General features: G+C 38.9%; 6 protein-coding genes across 15 annotated transcripts; 2 read left to right on the top strand and 4 right to left on the bottom strand.

Moving 5' to 3' along the window:
* Window positions 1-81: 81 nt before the first annotated feature.
* LOC138407650 (interferon-induced protein 44-like) lies at window positions 82-4,786 on the bottom strand. 7 transcript variants are annotated; one of them, XM_069524482.1, is made up of 9 exons: window positions 3,747-3,807; window positions 3,247-3,277; window positions 2,803-2,814; window positions 2,649-2,694; window positions 2,287-2,485; window positions 1,644-1,793; window positions 1,143-1,314; window positions 927-1,027; window positions 82-827 (listed from the first exon to the last, which is right to left on the bottom strand). In XM_069524482.1, the coding sequence occupies exons 3-9, from the start codon at window positions 2,810-2,812 to the stop codon at window positions 660-662; spliced, it is 846 nt and encodes a 281-aa protein (XP_069380583.1). In that variant the 5' UTR covers window positions 2,813-2,814; window positions 3,247-3,277; window positions 3,747-3,807; the 3' UTR covers window positions 82-659. The 7 variants fall into 7 exon arrangements, with proteins under 7 accessions (XP_069380583.1, XP_069380580.1, XP_069380577.1 ...); XM_069524479.1 differs by having other exon boundaries at window positions 2,649-2,814; window positions 3,747-3,887; XM_069524476.1 differs by lacking the exon at window positions 3,747-3,807 and having other exon boundaries at window positions 3,247-3,373.
* On the bottom strand, window positions 4,746-9,982 carry LOC109639418 (interferon-induced protein 44-like). Of its 4 annotated transcripts, XM_069524473.1 has the most exons (11): window positions 9,896-9,982; window positions 9,054-9,147; window positions 8,553-8,583; window positions 8,109-8,209; window positions 7,967-8,000; window positions 7,844-7,930; window positions 7,380-7,614; window positions 6,308-6,457; window positions 5,807-5,978; window positions 5,591-5,691; window positions 4,746-5,491 (listed from the first exon to the last, which is right to left on the bottom strand). In XM_069524473.1, exons 4-11 carry the CDS (start codon window positions 8,146-8,148, stop codon window positions 5,324-5,326), a joined length of 987 nt encoding a protein of 328 aa, XP_069380574.1. In that variant the 5' UTR covers window positions 8,149-8,209; window positions 8,553-8,583; window positions 9,054-9,147; window positions 9,896-9,982; the 3' UTR covers window positions 4,746-5,323. The 4 variants fall into 4 exon arrangements, with proteins under 4 accessions (XP_069380574.1, XP_069380571.1, XP_069380572.1 ...); XM_069524470.1 differs by having other exon boundaries at window positions 7,844-8,000; XM_069524471.1 differs by having other exon boundaries at window positions 7,844-8,000; window positions 8,109-8,120; window positions 9,896-9,980.
* On the bottom strand, window positions 9,957-12,968 carry LOC109639397 (LITAF domain-containing protein-like). The gene is made up of 4 exons (XM_020102827.2): window positions 12,775-12,968; window positions 11,838-11,997; window positions 10,664-10,808; window positions 9,957-10,448 (listed from the first exon to the last, which is right to left on the bottom strand). Exons 2-4 carry the CDS (start codon window positions 11,980-11,982, stop codon window positions 10,343-10,345), a joined length of 396 nt encoding a protein of 131 aa, XP_019958386.1. The 5' UTR covers window positions 11,983-11,997; window positions 12,775-12,968; the 3' UTR covers window positions 9,957-10,342.
* A 1,353-nt stretch (window positions 12,969-14,321) lies between these two features.
* On the bottom strand, window positions 14,322-18,892 carry LOC109639399 (LITAF domain-containing protein-like). The gene is made up of 4 exons (XM_020102830.2): window positions 18,504-18,892; window positions 16,849-17,008; window positions 15,011-15,155; window positions 14,322-14,758 (listed from the first exon to the last, which is right to left on the bottom strand). Exons 2-4 carry the CDS (start codon window positions 16,991-16,993, stop codon window positions 14,653-14,655), a joined length of 396 nt encoding a protein of 131 aa, XP_019958389.1. The 5' UTR covers window positions 16,994-17,008; window positions 18,504-18,892; the 3' UTR covers window positions 14,322-14,652.
* Window positions 18,893-20,758: 1,866 nt separating this feature from the next.
* On the top strand, window positions 20,759-23,427 carry LOC109639403 (myeloid-associated differentiation marker homolog). Its single transcript, XM_020102835.2, has 2 exons — window positions 20,759-21,272; window positions 21,960-23,427. The coding sequence occupies exons 1-2, from the start codon at window positions 21,006-21,008 to the stop codon at window positions 22,548-22,550; spliced, it is 858 nt and encodes a 285-aa protein (XP_019958394.1). The 5' UTR covers window positions 20,759-21,005; the 3' UTR covers window positions 22,551-23,427.
* Window positions 23,428-24,584: 1,157 nt separating this feature from the next.
* On the top strand, window positions 24,585-25,765 carry LOC109639402 (myeloid-associated differentiation marker homolog). Its single transcript, XM_020102834.2, has one exon. It carries the CDS (start codon window positions 24,718-24,720, stop codon window positions 25,570-25,572), a length of 855 nt encoding a protein of 284 aa, XP_019958393.1. The 5' UTR covers window positions 24,585-24,717; the 3' UTR covers window positions 25,573-25,765.

The following is a 25,765-nucleotide window of genomic DNA, read 5'->3' as shown; positions in this document are numbered from 1 at the left end:
TTGTATCACTTCAACATCACCTTCTGTAATTACTGCATGTTACACTGTTGAATAGTAGAGCGAAACCAGGAGACCCAATTCTTTCATTGTTTGACCTTTTATTTTGCACATAATTATGTTTCCTTGAAAAGCAGTTAGCTGTGACCAAAATAAACAGACATAAAGTCTTTATGTAGTGCCATCACAACAGCTGAGATGTTGACCAGATCACGTGATGACGTCACACCAAGCTAACGACGTGATGACAGAGCATTGTCCTGCTATTGTGCAAAGTCTCAATGAGTGAAATGATATAAAGACATTAATACTTCATTTATTCTGTGAAATTGTTTTGATTATTGATTCATTGATAGGAGGCGGCATTAGAGAATGAAACAGATGCTGTTAAGTCACATTGTAACAATAATTCAAAATGCCTTTAAATGAACTTTCATCGTACATGAAAATGATCTCAAGACAACAAACTGCAGACATTATAACAGTCTGCAGGAGTAGTTTACCCTTCTAAGCATATATTAGTAAGTCATCATTGATTATATAGTAAGGTCAAGACCTTAGAAACTATAGAGAAACCCAACGGTTCCCACTGTGACTGTAGCTGTGTAACTTTACTGTCACTGAACATGAAATCACCTACTGAGTATTTGCCTCAGGGTCATTCATGTTTCCAGGTTGTTGAGGAAGTCTTCTCCAAACAAAACCATCTGTCTCAGTGCGCACACGATCGCAGCGCTCATTCCTTCATTTAACTCAGTTTCCTCATTGTAGTTCTTCACAAGGAAGATGCAGTTCAGTGGGAGGCCCAGCCGCATGTGGAATTTATCAACCTAAGTATCAACATTTATGTTGATCAGTAATCGTACAGCGATGAACAAACATGACATATATGCTGAAAAATGACATTGTACAATAACTCCAAACTGTACCTGTTCCTTCAGGTATCTGCTCTTATAGATATTCCTTGAGTCCCTTGCAGCCTTGGGACAGGCTTCATCAACTTTGGTGAGAATAGCCAGTTGGGGAATATCTGTCAATAGAGAAACCTGATCAGTATTTCACACATTTGTTTCCTGGTATTTTAATTCATACAATCCAATGTGACACTATTAGTCCACACAGAGAAATAATTGTTGAGCACTCACCCAGTTCACTGGCTGCCAGTCTGACCTCTCTCATCTTCATCACAATCTCATCACTTAACACAGACACTGAGCTCACAGGAACAACACACACCAGAACATGAACTTTGTCTTCCACAGTGGGATGTGAGTTGTAGCCAATGTCCCCCTCCATCAGTCCTCGTTCAGGGTTGAACTGGAAATCAATCAAATACAATCCAATAATGTTTCATGTAATGTGAAATCTCTCACACATACACACATCATATTGTTAATGTGACACACATTCCTGCCATTATTTCACAATATTTAACTTATGTACACAATTTGCCAATAAAGGAGAGAAGTTTGATATTTGAAAAAGAAATGTAAGAAAGTTCTCTTTGTTTTCAGAGACAGGAAATGTGCACATCACGTTTGTCAAAGTTCAATAATAACTTTGATAACTGATACAAATATAAAATAATAATGTTTTTGTTAGTTAACAGTAGACTTGAAATAATATCAAAGTTCAGAGTGTTGTACCTTGTAACCTTCTTCCACGTGTCCTCTCAGGGCCAGTTTGACGTCTTCCACAGGGACTCCACAGTCAGATCCTTTCTCAAAGCCCATGATGTCATTGAAAACTAAAGAGTAAGTGCTCTCTCGTCCTCTGGAGAATTTGAAGGTCCTGTACTTTAAGGCAGAAGGTGAAATTATTTACATCAGTCAATGGAAATATCAGCAGGTGTCAGTGGGCCGATCAGGAATGTGTGGGGACAGCAGGAGAAACTGCCTGAGGACCCCAAAGAGAGGAAACTTGAACTTTTGAGCAAATTTCACTCAGGTGATTTGTATCCAGTTCTTATAAAACATCCACAGAGGCATCAGATTAAACTCTGGGCCTCTAGTTCACACATTCACCTGAAATTGAAACGGGTGCAAAGCTAAAAGAAGTAAGAATCAATAAGTACTAAGATGATCAACAGACAGATTTAGACAGATTGAATGTTTCATTTCATTTAGGTTGTGCTGACTAGAATCTATTACTATGAAACATCAAGACATTTTAATATTAGTACAAGTTGCTCTGTATTTCCATTAGTGAACTATTATTGAAAATGAATTCAATAATAATTCACTTTGTTGTTACCCTCAATGCAGTTTTAGTCTTTCCTGTTGTGCAAACCTTTTTGGTGAAGTTGCTCCCAGAGATTGCATCTGTCATAACTCGACCTGCAGGTCTGTCTTTTAAAATGCTGTCGACAGAGTTGATGAAACTCGACTTTCCAGCACCAACTGGTCCATGAAGCAGAATCCTGAGATGTTTGACTTGATTGTTTTGAGGTTTGTAAGATTTCACAAACTCAAGATTGTCCTGGTACTTCCTGTAAATGACAGAAAATAAAAAACAATCTGAATAAAGTGCCATGTTACTTTTAACAATGATTGCACAACAACAATGAGCTGTTTAAAACATGTTGAGCAGCAGCAGCACACACACTGAGGGCATAATGGAAACACACTGACTGAATGTTACATCATACTCACGCTGACACATTCCTCCAGAGTGTCGGACCAATTACAAGTGACCAAACTGTGTTTTTTGAGAACGATTTCATTAATTCTTGTCTTATTATTGTTCATTTGTTTATTGGGACATTTGGAACATATTACAAGAAGCTGAAAATGTGACAGGACTTACCTCCTCCCATTGCTGTGAAGTAAAGACATTCAGACGACATGTTAATACAGGAAGTCACCCCAGTGGTGGAAGATGCATTCAGATTGTTAACTTAAGCATAACTGTCAATACAACAATACAAAATATAATTTTATATGAGTCTGAATTCTTTTGTCAAATTCCTATTGAACTACTTATTACCAGCAGCATACACTGCATTTTGTTATGTGAGAAAAATGACCTCATGGGTTTGTGCTGTTTATTCACTTGATGCAGTAAAGAAATTAGCTTTAGCTTGACAGTCACAGGGTAATAATAATAACTTTAACACTAACTTTATTTGTATAGCACTTATCTAAACAAGGTTACAAAGGGCTGCACAAAAATCCATGACAATAAATTAATAAATTAAAATAACAGTTATTCAATTCAGTTCAATAGTAACAGACAGATGGAAGTCCTTACCTTTGCATATGTGGCTCTGGACGAAGTGACTCTGCAACATGGAGGACAAGATGCTTTTATAGGCAATACTTATACTTTCACTTTCACTTTCACTCGCTGGCAGGGACCCAGGTCAAACAAGATGAAACCAAACTAATAAAAATGATTGTAACCCTTTAGAGCATCTGAAACTCATAATCACAACTCTTAATGGTGCATTTCCTGGTTGGATCTGGCACCTCATTTGTCATCAGGAAATCTTTAAACAAATGTTGTGTAATTCTATTCAAAATTGTCTGTTCTGCATTGTTTTGCTTCTCTCTGACTTTAGTGTGGCTTCTGTTTTAGCACCATGGACAGATTACAGGTTACTTAGAGCAGAGGAGGTTGATAAACAGACAGAACATATATCATCATCATAAAAAAAGCATTATTTACGGGATTGTTTTAACAAATGAACCATTGCACTACACTGAAATCACACTTCCACTCAGGGTTATAATAGCATGAGGAGAACATACCCTATAGAAAGGGATGAACTTGATCCCTTGATCTTTAAACGTTGTTCCTTCAGTCCTTTCCTTTGAGAATGTGGCACTGGACAGTCACTTATTTCTGTTTTATAGGACATGAGCAACTTTCACTTTCCCTCACACGTTTACAGGAAAGCACATGACTTAAAATAAACAAAAACTATCCTCCATCAGAGACTTTAATGGTGACTCACTGCATGGTGGTTGGGAGTTTGTTTCTCTGTTTTGATATTAAGTAACTAGTAAAAACTCAATGCCTGTCGTTTTTGTTTCATTTGAGACTTTCATTACTGTGGGCCTGTGGTTTTTGATGTGTGTGAGACAAACATATGAGGATACGTTTTGAGATAACTGAATTTAATCAAACTGTAAATCACACAAGAAAACACTCTCAACAAAAGGCTGCAGTGAAAAGGATAGAGAGGGAAAATAAATAAAAAATATTTTACATGAGTAATAATTGTTCTGTCAAATTCCTATTGCACTATACCAGCTGCATATACTTACAGCATGTTGATATGTGAGAAAATAAATATGTTGTGCTGTTTATTCAATAGATGCACTGATCGTTATGTCAAAGTAAAGAAATTAGCTTTAGCTTGACAGTCACAGTAGTAGTGACAGCTTTAAGTCCTCGTAAGGCTCTGCAGGGAGTGGTTCTGCAACCATGTCAGGAGAAAGTGATTTTATAGGAAACACTTTCACTTTCCCTTTAAAGTTTAGCAACCTGAAACAAATCTATATGGGTCTATGCCTGCAATGGAGGACACAGCACATCCTAGTGGTGAACACAGGGAGTTCCAAATAGTGGGTTTTATGGTTATGGCAGTAACTGAAATTGAACCAAAACAAAAAGTGAATTTTTCTTACAATAACATAATTGTTACAACGTTGTAATTAAGTATCTTGTATCACTTCAACATCACCTTCTGTAATTACTGCATGTTACACTGTTGAATAGTAGAGCGAAACCAGGAGACCCAATTCTTTCATTGTTTGACCTTTTATTTTGCACATAATTATGTTTCCTTGAAAAGCAGTTAGCTGTGACCAAAATAAACAGACATAAAGTCTTTATGTAGTGCCATCACAACAGCTGAGATGTTGACCAGATCACGTGATGACGTCACACCAAGCTAACGACGTGATGACAGAGCATTGTCCTGCTATTGTGCAAAGTCTCAATGAGTGAAATGATATAAAGACATTAATACTTCATTTATTCTGTGAAATTGTTTTGATTATTGATTCATTGATAGGAGGCGGCATTAGAGAATGAAACAGATGCTGTTAAGTCACATTGTAACAATAATTAAAAATGCCTTTAAATGAACTTTCATCGTACATGAAAATGATCTCAAGACAACAAACTGCAGACATTATAACAGTCTGCAGGAGTAGTTTACCCTTCTAAGCATATATTAGTAAGTCATCATTGATTATATAGTAAGGTCAAGACCTTAGAAACTATAGAGAAACCCAACGGTTCCCACTGTGACTGTAGCTGTGTAACTTTACTGTCACTGAACATGAAATCACCTACTGAGTATTTGCCTCAGGGTCATTCATGTTTCCAGGTTGTTAAGGAAGTCATCTCCAAACAAAACCATCTGTCTCAGTGCGCACACGGTCACAGCGCTCATTCCTTCATTTAACTCAGTTTCCTTATCGTAGTTCTTCACGAGGAAGATGCAGTTCAGTGGGAGGCCCAGCAGCATGTGGAATTTATCAACCTAAGTAACAACATTTATGTTGATCAGTAATCGTACAGCGATGAACAAACATGACATATATGCTGAAAAATGACATTGTACAATAACTCCAAACTGTACCTGTTCCTTCAGGTATCTGCTCTTATAGATATTCCTTGAGTCCCCTGCAGCCTCGGGACAGGCTTCATCAACTTTGGTGAGAATAGCCAGTTGGGGAATATCTGTCAATAGAGAAACCTGATCAGTATTTCACACATTTGTTTCCTGGTATTTTAATTCATAGAATCCAATGTGACACTATTAGTCCACACAGAGAAATAATTGTTGAGCACTCACCCAGTTCACTGGCTGCCAGTCTGACCTTTCTCATCTTCTTCACAATCTCATCACTTAACAAAGACACTGAGCCCACAGGAACAACACACACCAGAACATGAACTTTGTCTTCCACAGTGGGATGTGAGTTGTAGCCAATGTCCCCCTCCGTCAGTCCTCGTTCAGGGTTGAACTGGAAATCAATGAAATACAATCCAATAATGTTTCATGTAATGTGAAGTCTCTCACACATACACACATCATATTGTTAATGTGACACACATTCCTGCCATTATTTCACAATATTTAACTTATGTACACAATTTGCCAATAAAGGAGAGAAGTTTGATATTTGAAAAAGAAATGTAAGAAAGTTCTCTTTGTTTTCAGAGACAGGAAATGTGCACATCACGTTTGTCAAAGTTCAATAATAACTTTGATAACTGATACAAATATAAAAGAATAATGTTTTTGTTAGTTAACAGTAGACTTGAAATAATATCAAAGTTCAGAGTGTTGTACCTTGTAACCTTCTTCCACGTGTCCTCTCAGGGCCAGTTTGACGTCTTCCACAGGGACTCCACAGTCAGATCCTTCCTCAAAGCCCATGATGTCATTGATAACAAAAGAGTAAGTGCTCTCTGGTCCTCTGGAGAATTTGAAGGTCTTGTACTTTAAGGCAGAAGGTGAAATTATTTACATCAGTCAATGGAAATATCAGCAGGTGTCAGTGGGCCGATCAGGAATGTGTGGGGACAGCAGGAGAAACTGCCTGAGGACCCCAAAGAGAGGAAACTTGAACTTTTGAGCAAATTTCACTCAGGTGTGTTATGGGTTGGTTCTTTGTTGGACCCCAAAGCAGACACTGAGAATAGTTTCAATGTTAATGAAACGTTTAATATCACCAAAACCAAAACGGGCAGGCTGTGGAGGCAGGGTGCTGGCTGGCCAAACTATCCACCGGACAACAAGCACGAGGGAAAACAAAAACCGAAGAGCAGCAACAAGGCACACCGAGGAGTCTGTGTAGAAAAAGAAAATAAAACGGGTTCAATATGAAACACACAAAAAACGAGAAGCAAGAATCCGCGGTTGTCATTACTGTACGCTACCAGACTAGACGGAATTAACTGGCAGAGTAGTGGAGTCAGGACCAGGCTTTTATGGAGGGGATGATGGGTGAATGATTGCAGGTGTGCCTTGTTAGCTGCAGCCAGCCACACCCCCTACAGGATCAGAACAGAAGGGGGAGACAGAAACAACACACCAACACCAGAATCACCACAAGGTGATTTGTATCCAGTTCTTATAAAACATCCACAGAGGCATCAGATTAAACTCTGGGCCTCTAGTTCACACATTCACATGAAATTGAAACGGGTGCAAAGCTAAAAGAAGTAAGAATCAATAAGTACTAAGATGATCAACAGACAGATTTAGACAGATTGAATGTTTCATTTCATTTAGGTTGTGCTGACTAGAATCTATTACTATGAATCATCAAGACATTTTAATATTAGTACAAGTTGCCCTGTATTTCCATTAGTGAACTATTATTGAAAATGAATTCAATAATAATTCACTTTGTTGTTACCCTCAATGCAGTTTTAGTCGTTCCTGTTGTGCAAACCTTTTTGGTGAAGCTGGGCCCAGAGACTGCATCTGTCAAAGCTCGACCTGCAATTCTGTCTTTTAAAACACTGTCGACAGAGTTGATGAAACTCAACTTTCCAGCACCAAATATTCCATGAAGCAGAATCCTGAGATGTTTGACTTGATTGTTTTGAGGTTTGTAAGATTTCACAAACTTAAGATTGTCCTGGTACTTCCTGTAAATGACAGAAAATAAAAACAATCTGAATAAAGTGCCATGTTACTTTTAACAATGATTGAACAACATTGCAATTGTGATCTTTCTTTTTGTCACTCACACACACACACACACACACACACACACACACACACACACACAACAACGAGCTGTTTAAAACATGTTGAGCAGCACACACACTGAGGGCACAATGGAAACACACTGACTGAACATTACATCATACTCACGCTGACACCTCCCTCCATGGATCCTCAAAGAGTGGTGATACAACTGGAGGACTTGATACAACTGGAGGCCTTGATACAACTGGAGGCCTTGATACAACTGGAGGCCTTGATACAACTGGAGGCCTTGATACATCTGGAGGACTTGGTGTTGACGAACCTGTGTTTTTGGAGAAAGATTTCGTTAATTCTTGTTTTATTATTGTTCATTTGTTTATTGGGACATTTGGAACATATTACAAGAAGCTGAAAATGTGACAGGACTTACCTGCTCCCATTGCTGTGAAGTAAAGACATTCAGACGACATGTTAATACAGGAAGTCACCCCAGTGGTGGAAGATGCATTCAGATTGTTAACTTAAGCATAACTGTCAATACAACAATACAAAATATAAGTTTATATGAGTCTGAATTCTTTTGTCAAATTCCTATTGAACTACTTATTTCCAGCAGCATACACTGCATTTTGTTATGTGAGAAAAATGACCTCATGGGTTTGTGCTGTTTATTCACTTGATGCAGTAAAGAAATTAGCTTTAGCTTGACAGTCACAGGGTAATAATAATAACTTTAACACTAACTTTATTTATACAGCACTTATCTAAACCATGTTACAAAGGGCTGCACAAAAATCCATGACAATAAATTAATAAATTAAAATAACAGTTATTCAATTCAGTTCAATAGTAACAGACAGATGGAAGTCCTTACCTTTGCTTATGTGGCTCTGGACGAAGTGACTCTGCAACATGGAGGACAAGATGCTTTTATAGGCAACACTTATACTTTCACTTTCACTTTCACTCGCTGGCAGGGACCCAGGTCAAACCAGATGAAACCAAACTAATAAAAATGATTGTAACCCTTTAGAGCATCTGAAACTCATAATCACAACTCTTAATGGTGCATTTCCTGGTTGGATCTGGCACCTCATTTGTCATCAGGAAATCTTTAAACAAATGTTGTGTAATTCTATTCAAAATTGTCTGTTCTGCCACCGTTTTGCTTCTCTCTGACTTTAGTGTGGCTTCTGTTTTAGCACCATGGACAGATTACAGGTTACTTAGAGCAGAGGAGGTTGATAAACAGACAGAACATATATCATCATCATAAAAAAACCATTATTTACGGGATTGTTTTAACAAATGAACCATTGCACTACACTGAAATCACACTTCCACTCAGGGTTATAATAGCATGAGGAGAACTTACCCTATAGAAAGGGATGAACTTGATCCCTTGATCTTTAAACGTTGTTCCTTCAGCCCTTTCCTTTGAGAATGTGGCACTGGACAGTCACTTATTTCTGTTTTATACGACATGAGCAACTTTCACTTTCCCTCACACGTTTACAGGAAAGCACATGACTTAAAATAAACAAAAACTATCCTCCATCAGAGACTTTAATGGTGACTCACTGCATGGTGGTTGGGAGTTTGTTTCTCTGTTTTGATATTAGGTAACTAGTAAAAACTCAATGCCTGTCGTTTTTTGTTTCATTTGAGACTTTCATTACTGTGGGCCTGTGGTTTTTGATGTGTGTGAGACAAACATATGAGGATACGTTTTGAGATAACTGAATTTAATCAAACTGTAAATCACACAAGAAAACACTCTCAACAAAAGGCTGCAGTGAAAAGGATAGAGAGGGAAAATAAATAAAAAATATTTTACATGAGTAATAATTGTTCTGTCAAATTCCTATTGAACTATACCAGCTGCATATACTTACAGCATGTTGAAATGTGAGAAAATAAATATGTTGTGCTGTTTATTCAATAGATGCACTGATCGTTATGTCAAAGTAAAGAAATTAGCTTTAGCTCGACAGTCACAGTAGTAGTGACAGCTTTAAGTCCTCGTAAGGCTCTGCAGGGAGTGGTTCTGCAACCATGTCAGGAGAAAGTGATTTTATAGGAAACACTTTCACTTTCCCTTTAAAGTTTAGCAACCTGAAACAAATCTATATGGCCAAAACAAAAAGTGAATTTTTCTTACAATAACATAATTGTTACAACGTTGTAATTAAGTATCTTGTATCACTTCAACATCACCTTCTGTAATTACTGCATGTTACACTGTTGAATAGTAGAGCGAAACCAGGAGACCCAATTCTTTCATTGTTTGACCTTTTATTCCTTGAAAAGCAGTTAGCTGTGACCAAAATAAAACAATTTGAAATTACATCACAAAGACCATTAAGAGACCAATAATCCTCTTAAACTAAAAGTAGCACCAGAAAAGATTTTACCTTTTCTTTTTTCCAAAGCAAAAAGGGGGAACAGTGTAACTCCGCAAACAGCGACGAAGCTAGCTTACAAACTAAGAGTTTATAGTTCTTTGTTTAAAAGTCAAACATTTACTGTATACATTAATGGATAGAAATAATTTGGCCAAATATATAGATGTCCAGTTTTGGTTCGTAATAAATCAATGCTTTAGAGCAAACCACTAATAAGCCACTGCATGTGTAGGTTCTGTTATTCACATTCAAGATAGTTTCACATTCGCTTGTATAAGTAGATGACTCTGTTACAGGATGGACAGCGATGCTCCACATCTTTGCAGGAATCAATGCAGAAGGGGATACAGCAGCAAAGAAAACACCTGTGAGGAAAACAAAGGGATTTAGAACTTCACAACCTTTTTTTCCACCTACAACAATAACCCTGAAAACATGGTTTTATATATCTTGTACTTTTTCTTATCCTGAATTGACATCATTTCAGATTATATTTTAGGACGTCTCCTTGCATTTTCCAAAAGATATCACCCAATTGAAACTATGTGCAGCAAGTTTCAATCTAAAAGATCATTTTTACCCAAAGATGGTGAGGCCGCCGCAAATGGCCCACGTCATGAGGCCCGCTTTGTGCTCCGTGGTGGTGACCACAGTCTGGTGGCAATTAGGACACAACATTTGTCCTGGGACGTCCTGCAGTGCAGGTGTTACAACCACATGAGTGACTGAGGATGAGAAATGCACAGCACAGTAAAATTAACAATTTTCCTCCATAGTTTTTACATGGTGTCCCTTTTCAAGACCAACTTCTGACTGCTGTGTATGATCAAACTCATTACACACTGCAGAAGTTCTGTTGTGTTTGTTTTTTTGTTTCGTTTTTTATTTCAAACACATGCTTTTGCTTTATGTTTTACTGTTGGGATCATTTCTGTTGGTACAGTCCACTGCACTGACTCAACAAGACCAGCAGAGGCTGCACAACAACTATAATTTGATCAGGGGATCATGGTCTGTTTCATGATGAGTGCTCTGTTTTTCCATCAGCTTTACTTTGTGAGGATCTACCGAGTCATCCAACTGGGCCATGTAGTTTTTTATTCTGTTTGATTCAGGTTGGAATATTGTTAATTTGACATATGTGGAGTTCATGAAAAAGTAGCAGAGGAATTCTCACTCGTCTGTTGTAAAAAATCGCTCTCAAAATGTAACTGTGCACATACAAAACACCGAACAATGGCTTTTTGTTGAGCTACAATTGAACTATTCTTCAGATCAGTTTGGTTGGAAGCCGAGGATTCCACCCGCTGACCTAGCCTCACTGGTCTGTCGAGTCACAGATGTGAGTTCACACGTGTGTCAATGAACCTTTAATACAAGGATGTGTGTCATAGACTGTATATAAAGAGATGACTGTGCATGCACATGTGCTGGGAAATGGACAGGCATCGATACTGTGTTTGACACACGCACGCATCTCCTCAACTGATGTTGTTGGCACTGGAGCAAAGGGAGCACAGGGTCGGTGAAACACATGGTTTACATAAACAGGAAAGAAAGGTTCACCACAGATATTTCGATTAATCACCGATTAAAAACATAAAAGCATTTGCAAACAATAACTAACATATACCTGCCAAGTAGTGATATTCTTCTATTCTCCTCTACCTCCCAGATGGTTATGTGTATAAGTTGTTACACACATGATACAAACAGTTGAGCTTTTTTCAAAGGTGTGAACCTCAGACACAAACCTCCTTGATAAGCCACAGGTGGAGTTGCACCAGGTGAGAATCCCGGCTGAGGATACGTGTCTTGCGGATGTACCACACCCCCATAGTTCATAGGTGGTCCAGGGTATGGTGGAGCTGAGACCTGTGGTGGGTATTCTTTCTCCATCTTCAGATTTCCTGACTGAATGAGAGGAATTTATGAAATCCATTATTAAATAAATTGACAAAATAAATAAACTCGTATGAATGTATTCAATTCATGTTTTGTCACATGAACAGGAAACAGTCTGTCTTACAGTTCAAGGCAATTATTAATTTGCGAAACCTCTCAGCAACATCAAGCATCACTAAACATGGTTGACAAAAGGGTTGTGAACTGGTTTTGTGTAAATGTGCATCAGTAATACTGTCGACAGCTGCAGGGTTAGCTCTGCTGTATCTGAAGGCCAATACCCAGATATACCAAGATACTGCAATGCAACCAGTATTTATTAGTGTATCAGTGCTTCTTTCGTCTGTATTGTGATCATATAGAAGGATGCAGTGCCACAGTGTATTCTGCTCAGTCTGCTGCTCATGGTGAACAGACCCAGTCAGTCTCTGCAAACCTCCCTGTGTCTCATCGTCAATCCATCCTAAATCAATTAGTGCAACATGAGCCACATGCATTTTCAGTCACCACAGCATTTAAAGTGCTTATGCCTCGCCCTGTTTTGTTTTGAGAGTGAGGCTGCATAAAACCACATCATGAATATTATCATATTTGTATTATAATAGAAATGCTTTTGACATAAATATATATTTATCCAGACATCTGTTCCACAGTGGTGGAATATATCAACTGAACTAGGTGTATGACTCTGCCTCCCTCACACAAAATCATAACTTTAAGAAAACAGCAACAGCATATCATCGTTATTTAGCTTCAAATATGTACAATAAGCTTTACTGTACCTACCTGGGATTTTTCATCGACAAGAAGGTCTCTTCTGTAGCTGCCTGGTCCTGAGTGATGCAGGAAGAAGGAGAGTAAAACTCAGAAAGTCTCGGTAGAAGAAATACAATGAGGAGAGTACAGAAATTATTAGAGCATGATTGCCATACTGATTGAAACGTATATAGAGGAAGTGTTATCTGTTTTCTCCAGTACAACAGAGTGGTATGATACCCCCTCCTCTTTTCTCCTCCCATATTCCACGTGACTGGGACTGGTCGACTGGATGGGTCAGAAGAGAATTGTCAGCATAGTGTTTGTTGAATTGTTGCTCAAATACTGACCAGTGTTGGTATAAGAGCAATAAAGGCAGAACTCAGAAAGAGGGAGATGTGGGTTTTGTTTGCAAAGAACAAAGTTTTCTTTGTTGACCCGACATGATTCCTGCCAACACCCTTTGAGGCTCCAGTTCCACTTTGGAAAACTACAAAACGTTTATATTAAATCTTTTTTCCATTAGTGTAAAGCTTATTGAACGACCGCACCAAACAGCAGGACTCACGTACAGAAACTGAAATCAAGCAGAAGTGTGGAATAAAAGCAGAAGTGTGTCACAGTATTCAAAGTTTCTCACTGTTCACCCACACCACACCGGGACTGTGACAGTGACCATCTATACAAAACTATTTTTACAAACTTTATTAACCATTACGTGCCAGCTGTTGCAAGGATCCTTCACTGTGAGTGTGATGCTCCATCTCTGAGCACATGACTTTGACACATGAAGGCCCGATGACTGTCAGGATAAGTCTGAGGACACTGAGAGGTCACAGGACGATCACAAGAACATCACCAATCACATTAGGAATGAAACCGTCACACTGACAAGCAGACGTGGGAAGATGCTGCCCTGAGCTCAAAAGCAGAGAATGTAATTTTCTAGTTTCTTGTTATATAATTATTTGAAGGACTTTGTGACTATATGGAAAAAGGTGCTATGATGAATATACTTGACTCAGTTATATATTCACAAGTCCACAAGATGTTATTTAGCTGTTCACATGACTGAATAAATAGGATTATACATGAATCAGAATAAGTCTGACTTTATTGTGTTAAACTACTGATTGACACAGTGAATATTTTATTTCCTTTCTATGGGTAGTTGCACAGAACTTACATTTCCATGAAGCATGCTGCATATCGAACACAGGTCAATAAATCAACATTAATGGAGACTCAATGTTTGAGGGTTTTAAAACCCACCTCCGCACCCGGCTAATTGATTTGGGATTAGGGGTGGTTTGAGAAATGGCTTTTATTCACCCTCTTGCCAAATGCTTTTTACGCTCCTCCTGCATGGCAGACTGACGTCTGTGAGACCATGGGGAGGTTCAAGAAGGCAGAACAAATCACCTCCAAGTCCTGCAAAACCTGAAGCGTTCCTCAAGTTTTCTTTTTTACCCCCGATCAAATGCCATTTATTAGCCTGTCTGCAGAAATACGACATGTTATTCATTAAATGCGTGAAAATGACATCAAGCAGCTAACTCAAAACTACAGCACACAACTTTCTGTTGCTTGTTTTTATTGACATATTTGTTGATGATTCACATTTAGAATAAATCCCAGCTGTTCCACAATTTGCTTGATATATATATATATATATATTTATATATCACCTTAAAGTACCATGCTTTATCACACGTCATTACAATTCACATTAAGAAGTATATAGTTGCCAAATAAACAGTCAGCATACAATGGCAGTAAGTGCATTTCATATTATATTGTATCCCTCAGTATCAAAGGAATGTTGTAAAGCAGCTAAAACCACTTTTAAGCTATTGTGTGGGACAGTACTTTTATAGTTCTTGTCCTTCGATCACTGACAGGACGGTTTCATATTCGCTTGTATAAGTAGATGACTTTGTGGCACGATGGACAGTGATGCTCCACATCTTTGCAGGAGTCAACGCAGAACGGGATGCAGCAGCAAAGAAAACATCTAAGAGGAAAACAAAAGGAGTTAAGACTTTCCAGTTTTATTCCTAAAATAATGATGTCAGGATACAACAGGATATTTTTAAACTTTGCATTCATGTTATACAAGAGAAATTGGGCAATCAAGTGTTTAAATGCAATTTTATCATTTCTGGTTTATAGTTTAAGACATCTCTTGATTTTTTTCATCAGATAGAGTATAATCTACAAAGAAATGTATTGTGCAGCAAATATGTACCCATAACATAATTTTTACCCAAAGATGGTGAGGCAGCCGCAGATGGCCCAGGTCATGAGGCCTGCTTTGTGCTCTGCGGTGGTGACCACAGTCTGGTGGCAGTGGGGACACACTGCTTGTCCTGGGACGTCCTGCAGTGCAGGTGTCACGATCATGTGAGCAACTGAGGATGAGAAATGCACAACACGTAAAACTGAGAATTTATACATTCTCTCACATGCAATTAGTAGTAACTAACCAATTTAATGGAAACCACCATCAGGCGAAACACATTAGACAAGGTAACAATGGTTGACTGGCACAATGACGTCAGATTACCATGATTGGGATAAATTCTTACCTCTGGTTGATACATGGTGACACATTCACTGACACAATGGGCAAATCGGTAAATGTTTATTTACACCAGTGCTCTTCCTCTTGTGACAACGTTAAAATATCAGTTGTGACAAATTGCTACACGTACACAAATCAAAGGGAAACGCCACGTGACAAGCTATAAAGGTGCAAGGTACTGATGCAGTTTTTTGTTTTGTTTTTTCTAACAAATGATTTAGTAAGAGAGAGAGAGAGAGAGATAGTGTAACGACCTCAGACACAAATGCTGGTGGACTCAAATGCACGACTCAAGGCAGGTAGCAAATGTAACAAAAAGGTTTCTTTCTTTGATTCAAAAATGGATCAAGGATCAAAAAAGTAACAAGAAAAAACACTGAGTCAAACAAAAGATCAAAAACAGGAAAAGGCAAACAAACTTTGGCTTGGTGACGGAACTCTCATAACTCATGGAATGAACAAGACGAACTGGCACAGGACAAAGGGAGACGAGGACTATTTATACATGAGGAAGGGGAAAACAGGGGAAACCAATCAGGGGCGGGGAAGATGATCACCGAGGCGGGGAAATCACAAAAAAGGGAGGAAGTCAGGGTCTGAAACGAGAGGGAAAAGGTGAGTACAAAATAAAACGGGAAGTGCGTGACGAGACTAGACATGAGTGAAGTTTAACTTAACACAGAGTGCTCAAGACACACATGATAGACATGAACTAAACACAGGCGTGACGTAACTTGAAACATGAACATGAATAAACTTAACATATTTGACGAGACATAACAGATAGATAGATAGATAAATAGAGAGAGAGATAGACAGATAGATAGATATATAGAGAGAGAGATAGCAGTCTCCTCTGCAAAGCAGCTGAGGCTGCACAACAACTGTAATTTGATATTGGGATGGTCCTCTGGTTTGTAATGAGTGCTCTGTTTTTCCATCTGCTTTTCTGTACTGACTGTAATGTGAAGACACCACTGAGCCATCTAAGTGGGCAATAATGTTTTTTACTGTGTAATTCAGATTGGAATAATGTTCATGCAAAAAAGTGACTGGATCCTTTCTTATTTGTTTCTCATTAGCACTCAAACGGGCAGGGTTTACAAAAACAGGAAGAGAATGTCCAGAATATATATTTCCATACATCACCGACCAAAACTTTATAGCTTTTCCATTTATAAAATATACAAAAATACATGCATAATAGTGTAGCATTTATAATTTGTCCTCTTTTCCTGAACTCCTCTATTTTAACATCCTTTGACTAACGGGTGATTATGTACGACATACAAGTATAAGGACCACATTGAGGAAAAAAAATCAAACCCTACAAGAATAAAGTCGTGGGCTAATATTACAAGATTAAAGTTGTAATATGTCGAGAATAATGTCGCAATTTTACGAGAAGATTTTTTTCTCTTCAATGTGGCCCTAGTGTAATTATGTCAATATAAGATGCTTCTTGCAGGTTAAATAAAGTATGACTGGAGAGTGAAGGTCGGGAAGGAACAGACACACACCTGCCTGGTGTCCAACAGGTGGCGGTGCAGCAGGTGAGAATCCCGGCTGAGGATACATTTCTGGCGGTGGTGCTACACCACCGTAGTTCATTGGTGGTCCAGGGTATGGTGGAGAAGATTCCTGTGGTGGGTACGCTTTTTCCATGTTCAGATGTCCTGACTGTTGATGAAAATTGTTTTAATATTCATTATTAAATACAAGCTATCACGTTAATAAGCTTGACCTCAGCAACAAATTAAGTTTTAGCCTAAAACATTTGCCAGCACTCCCTTTGACGCAGGCCTGTTTATCAATGTCTGATTACAATATATAATTTGTAAATTATCAACAGTGCTTGCTGCTATTGATGCCTGCATTTGAACAAGTGAACATGTTATTCAATGATTTTCATTACATAGCGATCGCTTTGTGGGAAAGGTAGAAAAATTAAATGGGGATCGATTAAACCGCTTATGGCCTTAAGGCTAGAAAGCGAGGTGAAAGAACGCCTCAGTTTTCAGTGTGTTTCCAACAATGGTAAAGGAGATAATCACCTTTACCAACATTTAAATAATATATACTCTCTGGTGAGGAACAGGTAGTAGGTTTATAGGTTTGGTTACCTTCGAAAAAAAGTAAGAAGATTCGTCATTGTGGTGGAACCAAATTTACTTTTCCCCTCAGACCTCATATTTCATATCCTCTTTCTAATCTACACAATCAGGGGCGTTAATAAAATAAAATTCTTGAGATGCAGAGCTGAGGGAAAACACCTAGTGGAAGAATTAGTCTGTGTGGTCACATTTCTGCATGGACTTTGCATGTAACTCTAGCTTCCTCACAGGGTGACATGCAGACTGCAGTTTAGATTAATCAGAGGTTCTAGATTGTCTAGGGTGTGCCCCGACCATTGACCAATGTCAGCTGGGATTGGCTCCAGCTCCCTGTGTGGCCCACAAAGGAGAAGACGTATAGATAATGGACGGATGAATGAATGGAGGAAAGATGACACTCATTTTAAATGAGGTGTTGGATGTATATGGTGGAGTTGAATGCCTCTAAAATATTGAAATGTATAAGAGTAGAAAGTGAACTATCTAAATCTCTCTGTTGGACTATAGACTTAGGTATTGCTCAAGCTGGATGTTTGGTGTATTTATGATTAATGATTAATTTCCTTATTGGGAGATATATTGAGGAGTAATTAACTCTGATGGTGTAGGGCAATACTTGCCCTCTCCTCTTTCCATGATGCAACCAGTCCAACCATGTCAAACACAGTTCAACATGACTGCATCTGTGCTTCTGTATTTTGATTATAGAATGCAGTGGATGTTGCTCAGTCCCTGCAAACCTCCCTGTGTCTCATCATCAATCCATCCTAAATCAATTAGAGCAACATGAGCCACATGCATTTTCATTCACCACAGCGATGTGCCTCGCCCTGTTTTGTTCGGACAGTAGGGCTGGAAAATACAATATGCCATAAATATCTTTAAAAAAATGCTTTTGACATAAACAATATGTTTAGACAATATCTGAATATCAGCTGAATTAAGTATATTGATAATCTGACCTTACACAAACTCATGACTGATAACTTTAGCTGAATAACAGCAACATTTCATCGTCGTATACAGCTTCAAATATGTAAAGTAATGTTTACTGCACCTACCTGGGACTTTTCATCAACCAGAAGATCTGTCCTGGAGCTGCCTGGTCCTGAGTGATGCAGGAAGAAGGTGAGTAATACCCAGAGAAGAAATATATCGAGGACAGTACAAGAAATAATTAAAGTGATTGCTGACAGATTTTAAAACTGACTGAGCTCCACAACGACTGAGCTCCACAACTGTATGATGCCTCCTCCTTCTTTCTTCTCCCATTTTATAGTGGGGTGTGTCAGAAGAGAATTGATGGCATAGTTCAACAGTTCTTGCAAAGCATTGGAATAAGAGCAATAGAGACAGAGCTCTTCCTCTGAGCTCTGTCTCTCAGGCTTGCTAAGAACAAAGTGTTCCTTGTCAAAAGATTGTTTGCGAGAGCAGGAAATGGAGATCAGGCTGCATCACTTGAGGGAGTTTCACCTTTAGGAAACTGTTCAGGGAATTTTTACACTTTTGAGTGCAAGTTAGTCACACATGTTCAATATCACTGAGGGCTGGAGACAAGATTCCAAAAACACAGTGATGTTACCAACAAAGTAGAGAGCGCACACATCCGCCAAGGCCCAACAGTGCCCTTTTGAAAGCACTTTGGAATTCACTAGATCAGGATTTTTATTTGGCTTGTTGCACCAAATTGCACACAGTCATGAATATCATTTCAAGATCCATGAATTATTCTCCCAGAAATCAACGAAAATGTTGAAAAGGTTAGAGAAAAAGAGTTAAAGACAGGCAAAACATCTCAAAAGTGGAATGCAGTGATTTACATTTTGTCAGTGTTTTCCATCAGTGTGAAGCTTATTGAAACAGCAGGAATCACGTACAGGAACTGTAATCAAGCAGAAGTAGTGGAGTAAATCCAGAAGTGTGTAGTAGCTGAAAGGGAAATGAGAAGAGAACAGGTTTTGATAAAGTAGTGAATGTTTGTGTTGTAACTGAGCAGCATGTGGATCTCATTGTCTCTCAGTTTCGAACCACACACTCACACAACCCTAACCCTCTATATTAACTTTATTTACAGTAGCTGCACAGTAATTCCTTCTCTCCCAAACACGACTTTCAGTTGTTCAAAAATCCAGAGAATGTAATTGTCTATTTTTTAATGCATGGCCACAAGAGGTCAGAATAATTCCAACATCTGACATTATTGTACCCCAGACCTTTACACAGAGAGCAAATCAGAGCATCCACATCACTCATTCCACTCATCAGAATTTAGACACCGACAGGTATTTCTTTAGCTTAATTTCTTTAGGATCATTTATAGATATTTAAAGTATTTGTATGACCATGGAATTTAGGCCGCTTAACTTGTGTTTCGGTGCACATCACTATGTCCGTCTGCTGTTAGTGTTTCTGTTTTGTAAATGTGATTGCTATTTCATACCCATGCAGCCGTCCGACAACAGAGACTGACAACAATGTATAAAGTTCATAAAGTAATTAACAATTCACGTGCCATCGTAAAGCTGCTAAAGGGTTCTGGAGAAAGCATTCCATAATTATTAGAGTGATTATACATTTTGCACTGTGCATGTAAAATTAGCTGCCGTTCTTTACTTGATTAGTCTTGAAGGTCCAGTGTGTAAGATTTAGTTAAAAGGGATCTATTGGCAGAAAGTGAACATAAAATAACCCTAGTGATATTTTCACTAGTGTGTTAAACCTAAATTGTACAAATTGTTGTTTTCTTTACCCTTAAATACTTGATAATTACAGGGAGAGTCCACTCTACGGAGGTTGCCATGTTTTTTATAGAAGCCCAAACTGGACAAACTAAACACTTTTTAGTTTTTATGACAACTGAAGCTACCAAAGGTTGTCTTTTATTTTTGGAAGGGGAGGGTGAGGTGAGGGGTATTAAGCTGCAACATGAAACTTCACCACTAGATGTCACTAAATTCTACACACTGAACCATTAAAGTACTTTACACCTGTATTTATCCAGTGAGAGACAAAAATCTCCTCTTGTCTCTTGTCCTCTCTTTATTAATTCCTCTTACACCTCTCGTTACACATTTACAGGTTTCAACCGTTGATGGGTGGGCGAGCCGCTAAGTGAGCAAACACAATGGATGACTAACAGAGTTAAGCGGGAGGCCTGTGTTCTGTGTCATAAGGTGCAGTTCCTATAGAAATATAAACATTTATTGTAATACAACATCAGAATTCATTTATTAACTGAGGCTTGTGCAACTGATAAGCAAATTGAGGTAAAGTGTGGACAACTGCACCCTTTCACAAACACTCCATGTAACTCTGTAACGCACTTGTACTTTTATGATATGGTTGCTGAAAGATTTGAGGAAGAGGGTCTGATAAGGAGGGAACAAGGGAGCGGCCAGAGCTCTGTCACTCTCTGTGTCCGTCACATTCAGGCAGAACTCATAAGATGAGGACTCAGGGAGGACGGGTGATTCAAAAATAAGAACAAGATCACATTGGCAAAAACACACTAGTGAAGAGTTGAGAGATTAATTAAGTTAACTGAGCACAGAATTACAGGCGCCATGGTTACACTGGACTTCAGAACACTGACGGTGCCCGTGGGCATTGTGCGGATATTCGAGGTTATCCTGACCTGCATCTCCTTCAGCCTGGTGGCGTCGGTGGGCCACAGAACCGAACCTTTTTGGACGTGGTGCATGTTCACCTGGTGCTTCTGCTTCTGTGTCACCATCCTCATACTCTTCCTTGAGTTCACCACCCTCAGCGCAAAGCTGCCCATCTCCTGGGACGACTTCACCACCGCTTTTGCAATGCTGGCTACTCTGATGGTGTGTGCCATTTTCCACTGCTGTTATTTGTCTTTGTCTCTTGTTGAAGTAAATTACTCGACTACAGTCACGGTCGCTGGACATTAGTGTCATTGATGATATTAAAGCTGACACTGTAAAAAGTGATTTTAGAGAAATGTACTGTACTATTTTTTCTAAACTAGTTATAAATGCCATGAAAATATTAAAACATACTGTTATTAGTAATATTAGCCATAAGATAAAAGTTGTAATCTATGAATGAATACTAAAAATACATACAAAAATAATAATCAAATTGTTTGATATATATTATTCAATTGCTTAATGGCCTTCAATGTTAAGTTACATTGAATTCTATGTAAAATACACACCCTTTTGCTGAATGTATGTATTTGCATTTGCATCTTTATTTTATTCAAATCTCTATATAATAAAAATAATGTTTTTTTAATATTAATATATATAATATTTAATATATTATAGCCAAAGTTGTTACAGCCACACATCCTTACTATATAATGTTGACATTTGACTGACTTTGAAACTTGGACATTATTAAAATGCAAATGTGTTATTTACTGGTGCTAAAAATGTAATGCAATATAGATGTCAACTTATCCATGTTCCATAATTTATGTGTGACTACTGCACAACTACTACCACTACTTCATTGAAGAATAATTAATTTCACACTGTCTCTTTCAGGTGCTGGCAGCTTCCATCATCTACCCCTCCTTCTACACTTGCTCGAACTGTGATAAACAGATTGGCGCCACCGTCACTTCCTGTCTGGCCTTCATCTTGTATGCCATCGAGGTCGGGCTGACCCGGGCCAAACCTGGCGAGATCAGCGGATTTCTGTCCACGGTGCCGGGCCTCCTCAAGGTGCTGGAGGCCTTTGTGGCCTGCATCATCTTCATCTGCCTGGACTACATCCAGTTCTCCAGTTTTGCCGGACTCCAGTGGTGCGTTGCTGTCTACTGCATCTGCTTCATTTTTGCCATCCTCGTCATCGTGTTCACCATCTGCCGCCTCCTGACGCTCTTCCCTGCGCCATTTGACAAAGTTCTGACAGCCTGCAATGTGTTAGCAGTGTTGATGTACATGACGGCAGTGGTCATCTGGCCGCTGTACAGCTTCCAGAACAACCCCAGACCCAACAACTGTTCGAACGTTGGACTGTGTCCGTGGAACAATTTAGTTGTCATCTCTTTCATGACCTGTGTCAACCTCATTGCTTACATCGTGGATACGGTTTATTCCTTTCGACTTACGTTCTTCATCAGAGGAACATAGGCGGCAAATATTCCTCATTTACAAATATTCTTGGTTGTAGTTTTTTGCAAACTTTAATCTCCAACATAGAACATAAGTATTTTTATAACATGTTTCATTTTGCTTTCAGCAGGAGATAATGATTTTATCTTAGTCTTATTAATCTTCCTATTTTGATACAGAAGTGAAAAACTTTGTCAGTGTGTGTTTTGTTCGAATTAATCATTTGAAATATGAATAAAATGTATCCAGAAGTGCAGGGTTATTGTTTAATGGATAAATAACCTGTTTAATGGTTAAACTGCTCCCTCTCAAAGCATGTTTGTATGGGTGTGTGATAGTGGGCTTACCTGGACACACACAACAGCATAGGTTTCAATCTCCACTCCCATTTTCCCAGAATGGATGACAAGAGAGAGGGAGGGAGGGAGAGAGACACACCTACAATTATATTTTCTGTCAATAGCCACTGCAAACCCACATTTAAAAAATGTGCAAAAGAGCTGAAAATATCCAACTTTAAATCACAATTTGTATCAAACAAATACAATAAATAAAATAAATTATTAGCAACTATTTTATAATCACGATTAATTACTTCATTCACATTTCAAGCAAAAAGTCACTTATTACTTATTGTCATTATTTTTGACTTTTGGTGAAATTACACTGTTTAAAAGATTTTGATTTAAGTTCTGATGGGGCCTTTTAAATAACCTTCATACACTTTACCTAAAATCCACTAAATGGAAAAAATAGTTCTCAGACACTAATGAAAGTCACTTTTAGATGCCATCATAGCTGAAGTACCATCAACTTTGATGTTATTTACAAAATATATTAATCTCTCTACTCTGCCACATTCGATAATGAAAGAAAATAAAAGAATGTTTATTATGATAAATTGTGTTTTACATCACAAGTCACCTGCACACATTCATTCACACCCTGCTACTTTTCTATCACACACTGCCGGCACAGCAGTTACGAACAGATTGGAGAAGCCGGGATCGAACCACTGACCATCCTCCTCATGGAGGAGATACAGTGAGTAAGTAATTGGTTCAGGTTCAAACCTGAATTGCTGATATGAGTGTGTAGTTGAAAGGTCCACGGCATAACACCAGGCCTGAAGATGTCAGGAGAGCTCGCTTCCTCCACTTCAGCCTTAAAGAGGCCCTCAGCCTGTTTCTTATCTCCTGAGATTTCACACTTCACCTCTTCAGACGCTAGGCTCACTAAATCTGCATAAAAGTGCACGCCTGTGAATGATTCAATGTCTTTTATTCTTCGGGATGCTTGCATGAGAATGTCTGACCCTCTTTTCCAAAGGACCCTCTTTATTTCAGAAGTCTCACCAGGTCAAAATTCCATCGCAAATTATATCAGTGATAGCCACTGCATACAATGAATATGACTATTTTAAATAACCTTATAGTCCCTTATTATTACTGCTCTCCACAACCATGAACTGAAGAGTGAATATTATAACATTTTTGTAAATACAAGTAAACAGACAAAAGAACTAGAGAAAATATAATAATGGCGATAATGGAAAGTGATTATTTTTTCTCTCAAACCTTTTACAAAAACAACTATTTATGATCTTGCCATAAGAAAATAGAAAATCAGGATTATTCGATATGCAAAACAAAACACTGTGTTCGCACCTTCATTGTGTAAAATGTTAATTGAATAAATGTGTCACTCCGGCACCCTGGTGTGGACAGGACTTATATTTTATTTCATTTCACCTTGAAAGCAATCCCTCCTGCAAACGCGTCCTGCCCAGAAACAATAAATCAAGTGAACCAGAGGACAGGATAAGAGCCTTTTCTGTATATGTGACCTACACATACTAATTGTTCTAAATTCCTCTGAACGTGGATGAAGATCAGAGTCCAGTTTGTGTGTCATGAATTGAACGCAACGGAAAACCACCATCCAATCAGTGACATGAAACAGGGGTCATAAACCGCAGAGATAAGCCCAAGATACACCACCACACTCAGGTTTCAGTTCCAAGGAAGAAACCTGCTCGGGTGTTTGCCTTCATGGATTTCTATGACAGGATCTGGTCTAGAAACCAAGGCCCTGCTGCCTTGATTCACTGCGTAGAATAAACTGAATTTAGAAACAAAACAAGTCGTTTAGCTTTTTATGTCAAAGAGGATTATCCTGTCCAGCCATGGCCCAAGTGGATTTCTGGTCGCTCACCCAGCCCGTGGGCATCTTGCGAACACTGGCAGCCATCCTCGCTTGTATCTCGTTTATCTTGGCAGCAACAGCGGGAAATGTATCATCTTCCTACTGGGTATGGTGCATGTTCACATGGTGCTTCTGCTTCTTCTTCACCCTTCTCATCCTCATCCTGGAGTTCACGACTGTAAGCAGCAAGCTACCTTTCGCCTGGGATGACGTCACCGCTGCCTTTGCTATGCTGGCCAGCCTCATGCTCCTGGCCACCTCCATCATCTACCCAACATTTTTCACCTGCACGACCTGCTACCGTCAGATCGGTGCGTCTGTGGTGTCCTGGGTCTGTTTCGGAGTGTATGCCGGCGAGGTGGTCCTGACACGCCTTCGCCCGAGTGGACAGAACAGCGGGTTTCTCTCCACGTTACCCGGCATAATGAAGATGCTGGAGACCTTCATCGCCTGTCTCATTTACACGTCCCTGGAGAACAACCACTACACACAGTCCCCGCAGCTGCAGTGGTGTGTGGCCGTGTACTCCTTGTGTTTCATCTTTTCCATCATCATAATCCTGCTCACCCTTGGACAAATGACCTCTTTTTTCCCAATCTCATTTGACAAGCTCATGGTCGTGTTCAACATTTTGGCAGCAGTGATGTATGCAACAGCGATGGTGATCTGGCCTCTGTACAGCTTCCAGAAAAATCCAAGACCAGGTAACTGCGGCCACCTTTGTGCCTGGGATAAACTACTGGTGGTCACCTTCATGGCGATCTTCAACTTTATTGTTTACACCCTGGACACTGCCTACTCTATACGCCTTGTGTTCTTTACTAGTGACCAGTAAAGCTGCTGCTTGTCAAATCTAACATCAACTGAAAACAGACGGTTTCTGAATCATAGCGAACAGGCCATTTTGTAAACTTTAATAATGTTCTTGTTCCTTTAGATATGATGCAAATGCTGACTTCAATGAATATTCTGCAAACCCTGTTCATCATAACTGCAAACATACTATATTTAAATGCCGACTACAAAGT

Source organism: Paralichthys olivaceus, chromosome 5, assembly GCF_024713975.1.
Source record: "Paralichthys olivaceus isolate ysfri-2021 chromosome 5, ASM2471397v2, whole genome shotgun sequence".
Lineage (NCBI taxonomy): Eukaryota > Metazoa > Chordata > Actinopteri > Pleuronectiformes > Paralichthyidae > Paralichthys > Paralichthys olivaceus.
The sequence above is the reverse complement of the archived record's forward strand: the minus strand, read 5'-3'. Positions and strand labels throughout refer to the sequence as shown.

Coding starts and splice junctions, on each gene's coding strand:
- LOC138407650 (XM_069524476.1), bottom strand. CDS start 3,286: ATGTTGCAGAGTCACTTCGTCCAGAGCCACATATGCAAAG. Junction 1,794..2,286: donor GGAGCAACTTCACCAAAAAG/GTTTGCACAACA, acceptor TCTGCCTTAAAG/TACAGGACCTTCAAATTCTC. Junction 1,315..1,643: donor ACGTGGAAGAAGGTTACAAG/GTACAACACTCT, acceptor ATTGATTTCCAG/TTCAACCCTGAACGAGGACT.
- LOC109639418 (XM_069524470.1), bottom strand. CDS start 8,148: ATGTCGTCTGAATGTCTTTACTTCACAGCAATGGGAGCAG. Junction 7,615..7,843: donor CCATGGAGGGAGGTGTCAGC/GTGAGTATGATG, acceptor TGTCATTTACAG/GAAGTACCAGGACAATCTTA. Junction 5,692..5,806: donor ACTGGCAGCCAGTGAACTGG/GTGAGTGCTCAA, acceptor CTCTATTGACAG/ATATTCCCCAACTGGCTATT.
- LOC109639397 (XM_020102827.2), bottom strand. CDS start 11,982: ATGGAGAAAGAATACCCACCACAGGTCTCAGCTCCACCATACCCTGGA. Junction 10,809..11,837: donor ACCTGTGGCTTATCAAGGAG/GTTTGTGTCTGA, acceptor TCTCATCCTCAG/TCACTCATGTGGTTGTAACA. Junction 10,449..10,663: donor GGCGGCCTCACCATCTTTGG/GTAAAAATGATC, acceptor TTTTCCTCACAG/GTGTTTTCTTTGCTGCTGTA.
- LOC109639399 (XM_020102830.2), bottom strand. CDS start 16,993: ATGGAAAAAGCGTACCCACCACAGGAATCTTCTCCACCATACCCTGGA. Junction 15,156..16,848: donor ACCTGTTGGACACCAGGCAG/GTGTGTGTCTGT, acceptor TCTCATCCTCAG/TTGCTCACATGATCGTGACA. Junction 14,759..15,010: donor GGCTGCCTCACCATCTTTGG/GTAAAAATTATG, acceptor TTTTCCTCTTAG/ATGTTTTCTTTGCTGCTGCA.
- LOC109639403 (XM_020102835.2), top strand. CDS start 21,006: ATGGTTACACTGGACTTCAGAACACTGACGGTGCCCGTGGGCATTGTG. Junction 21,273..21,959: donor CAATGCTGGCTACTCTGATG/GTGTGTGCCATT, acceptor TGTCTCTTTCAG/GTGCTGGCAGCTTCCATCAT.
- LOC109639402 (XM_020102834.2), top strand. CDS start 24,718: ATGGCCCAAGTGGATTTCTGGTCGCTCACCCAGCCCGTGGGCATCTTG.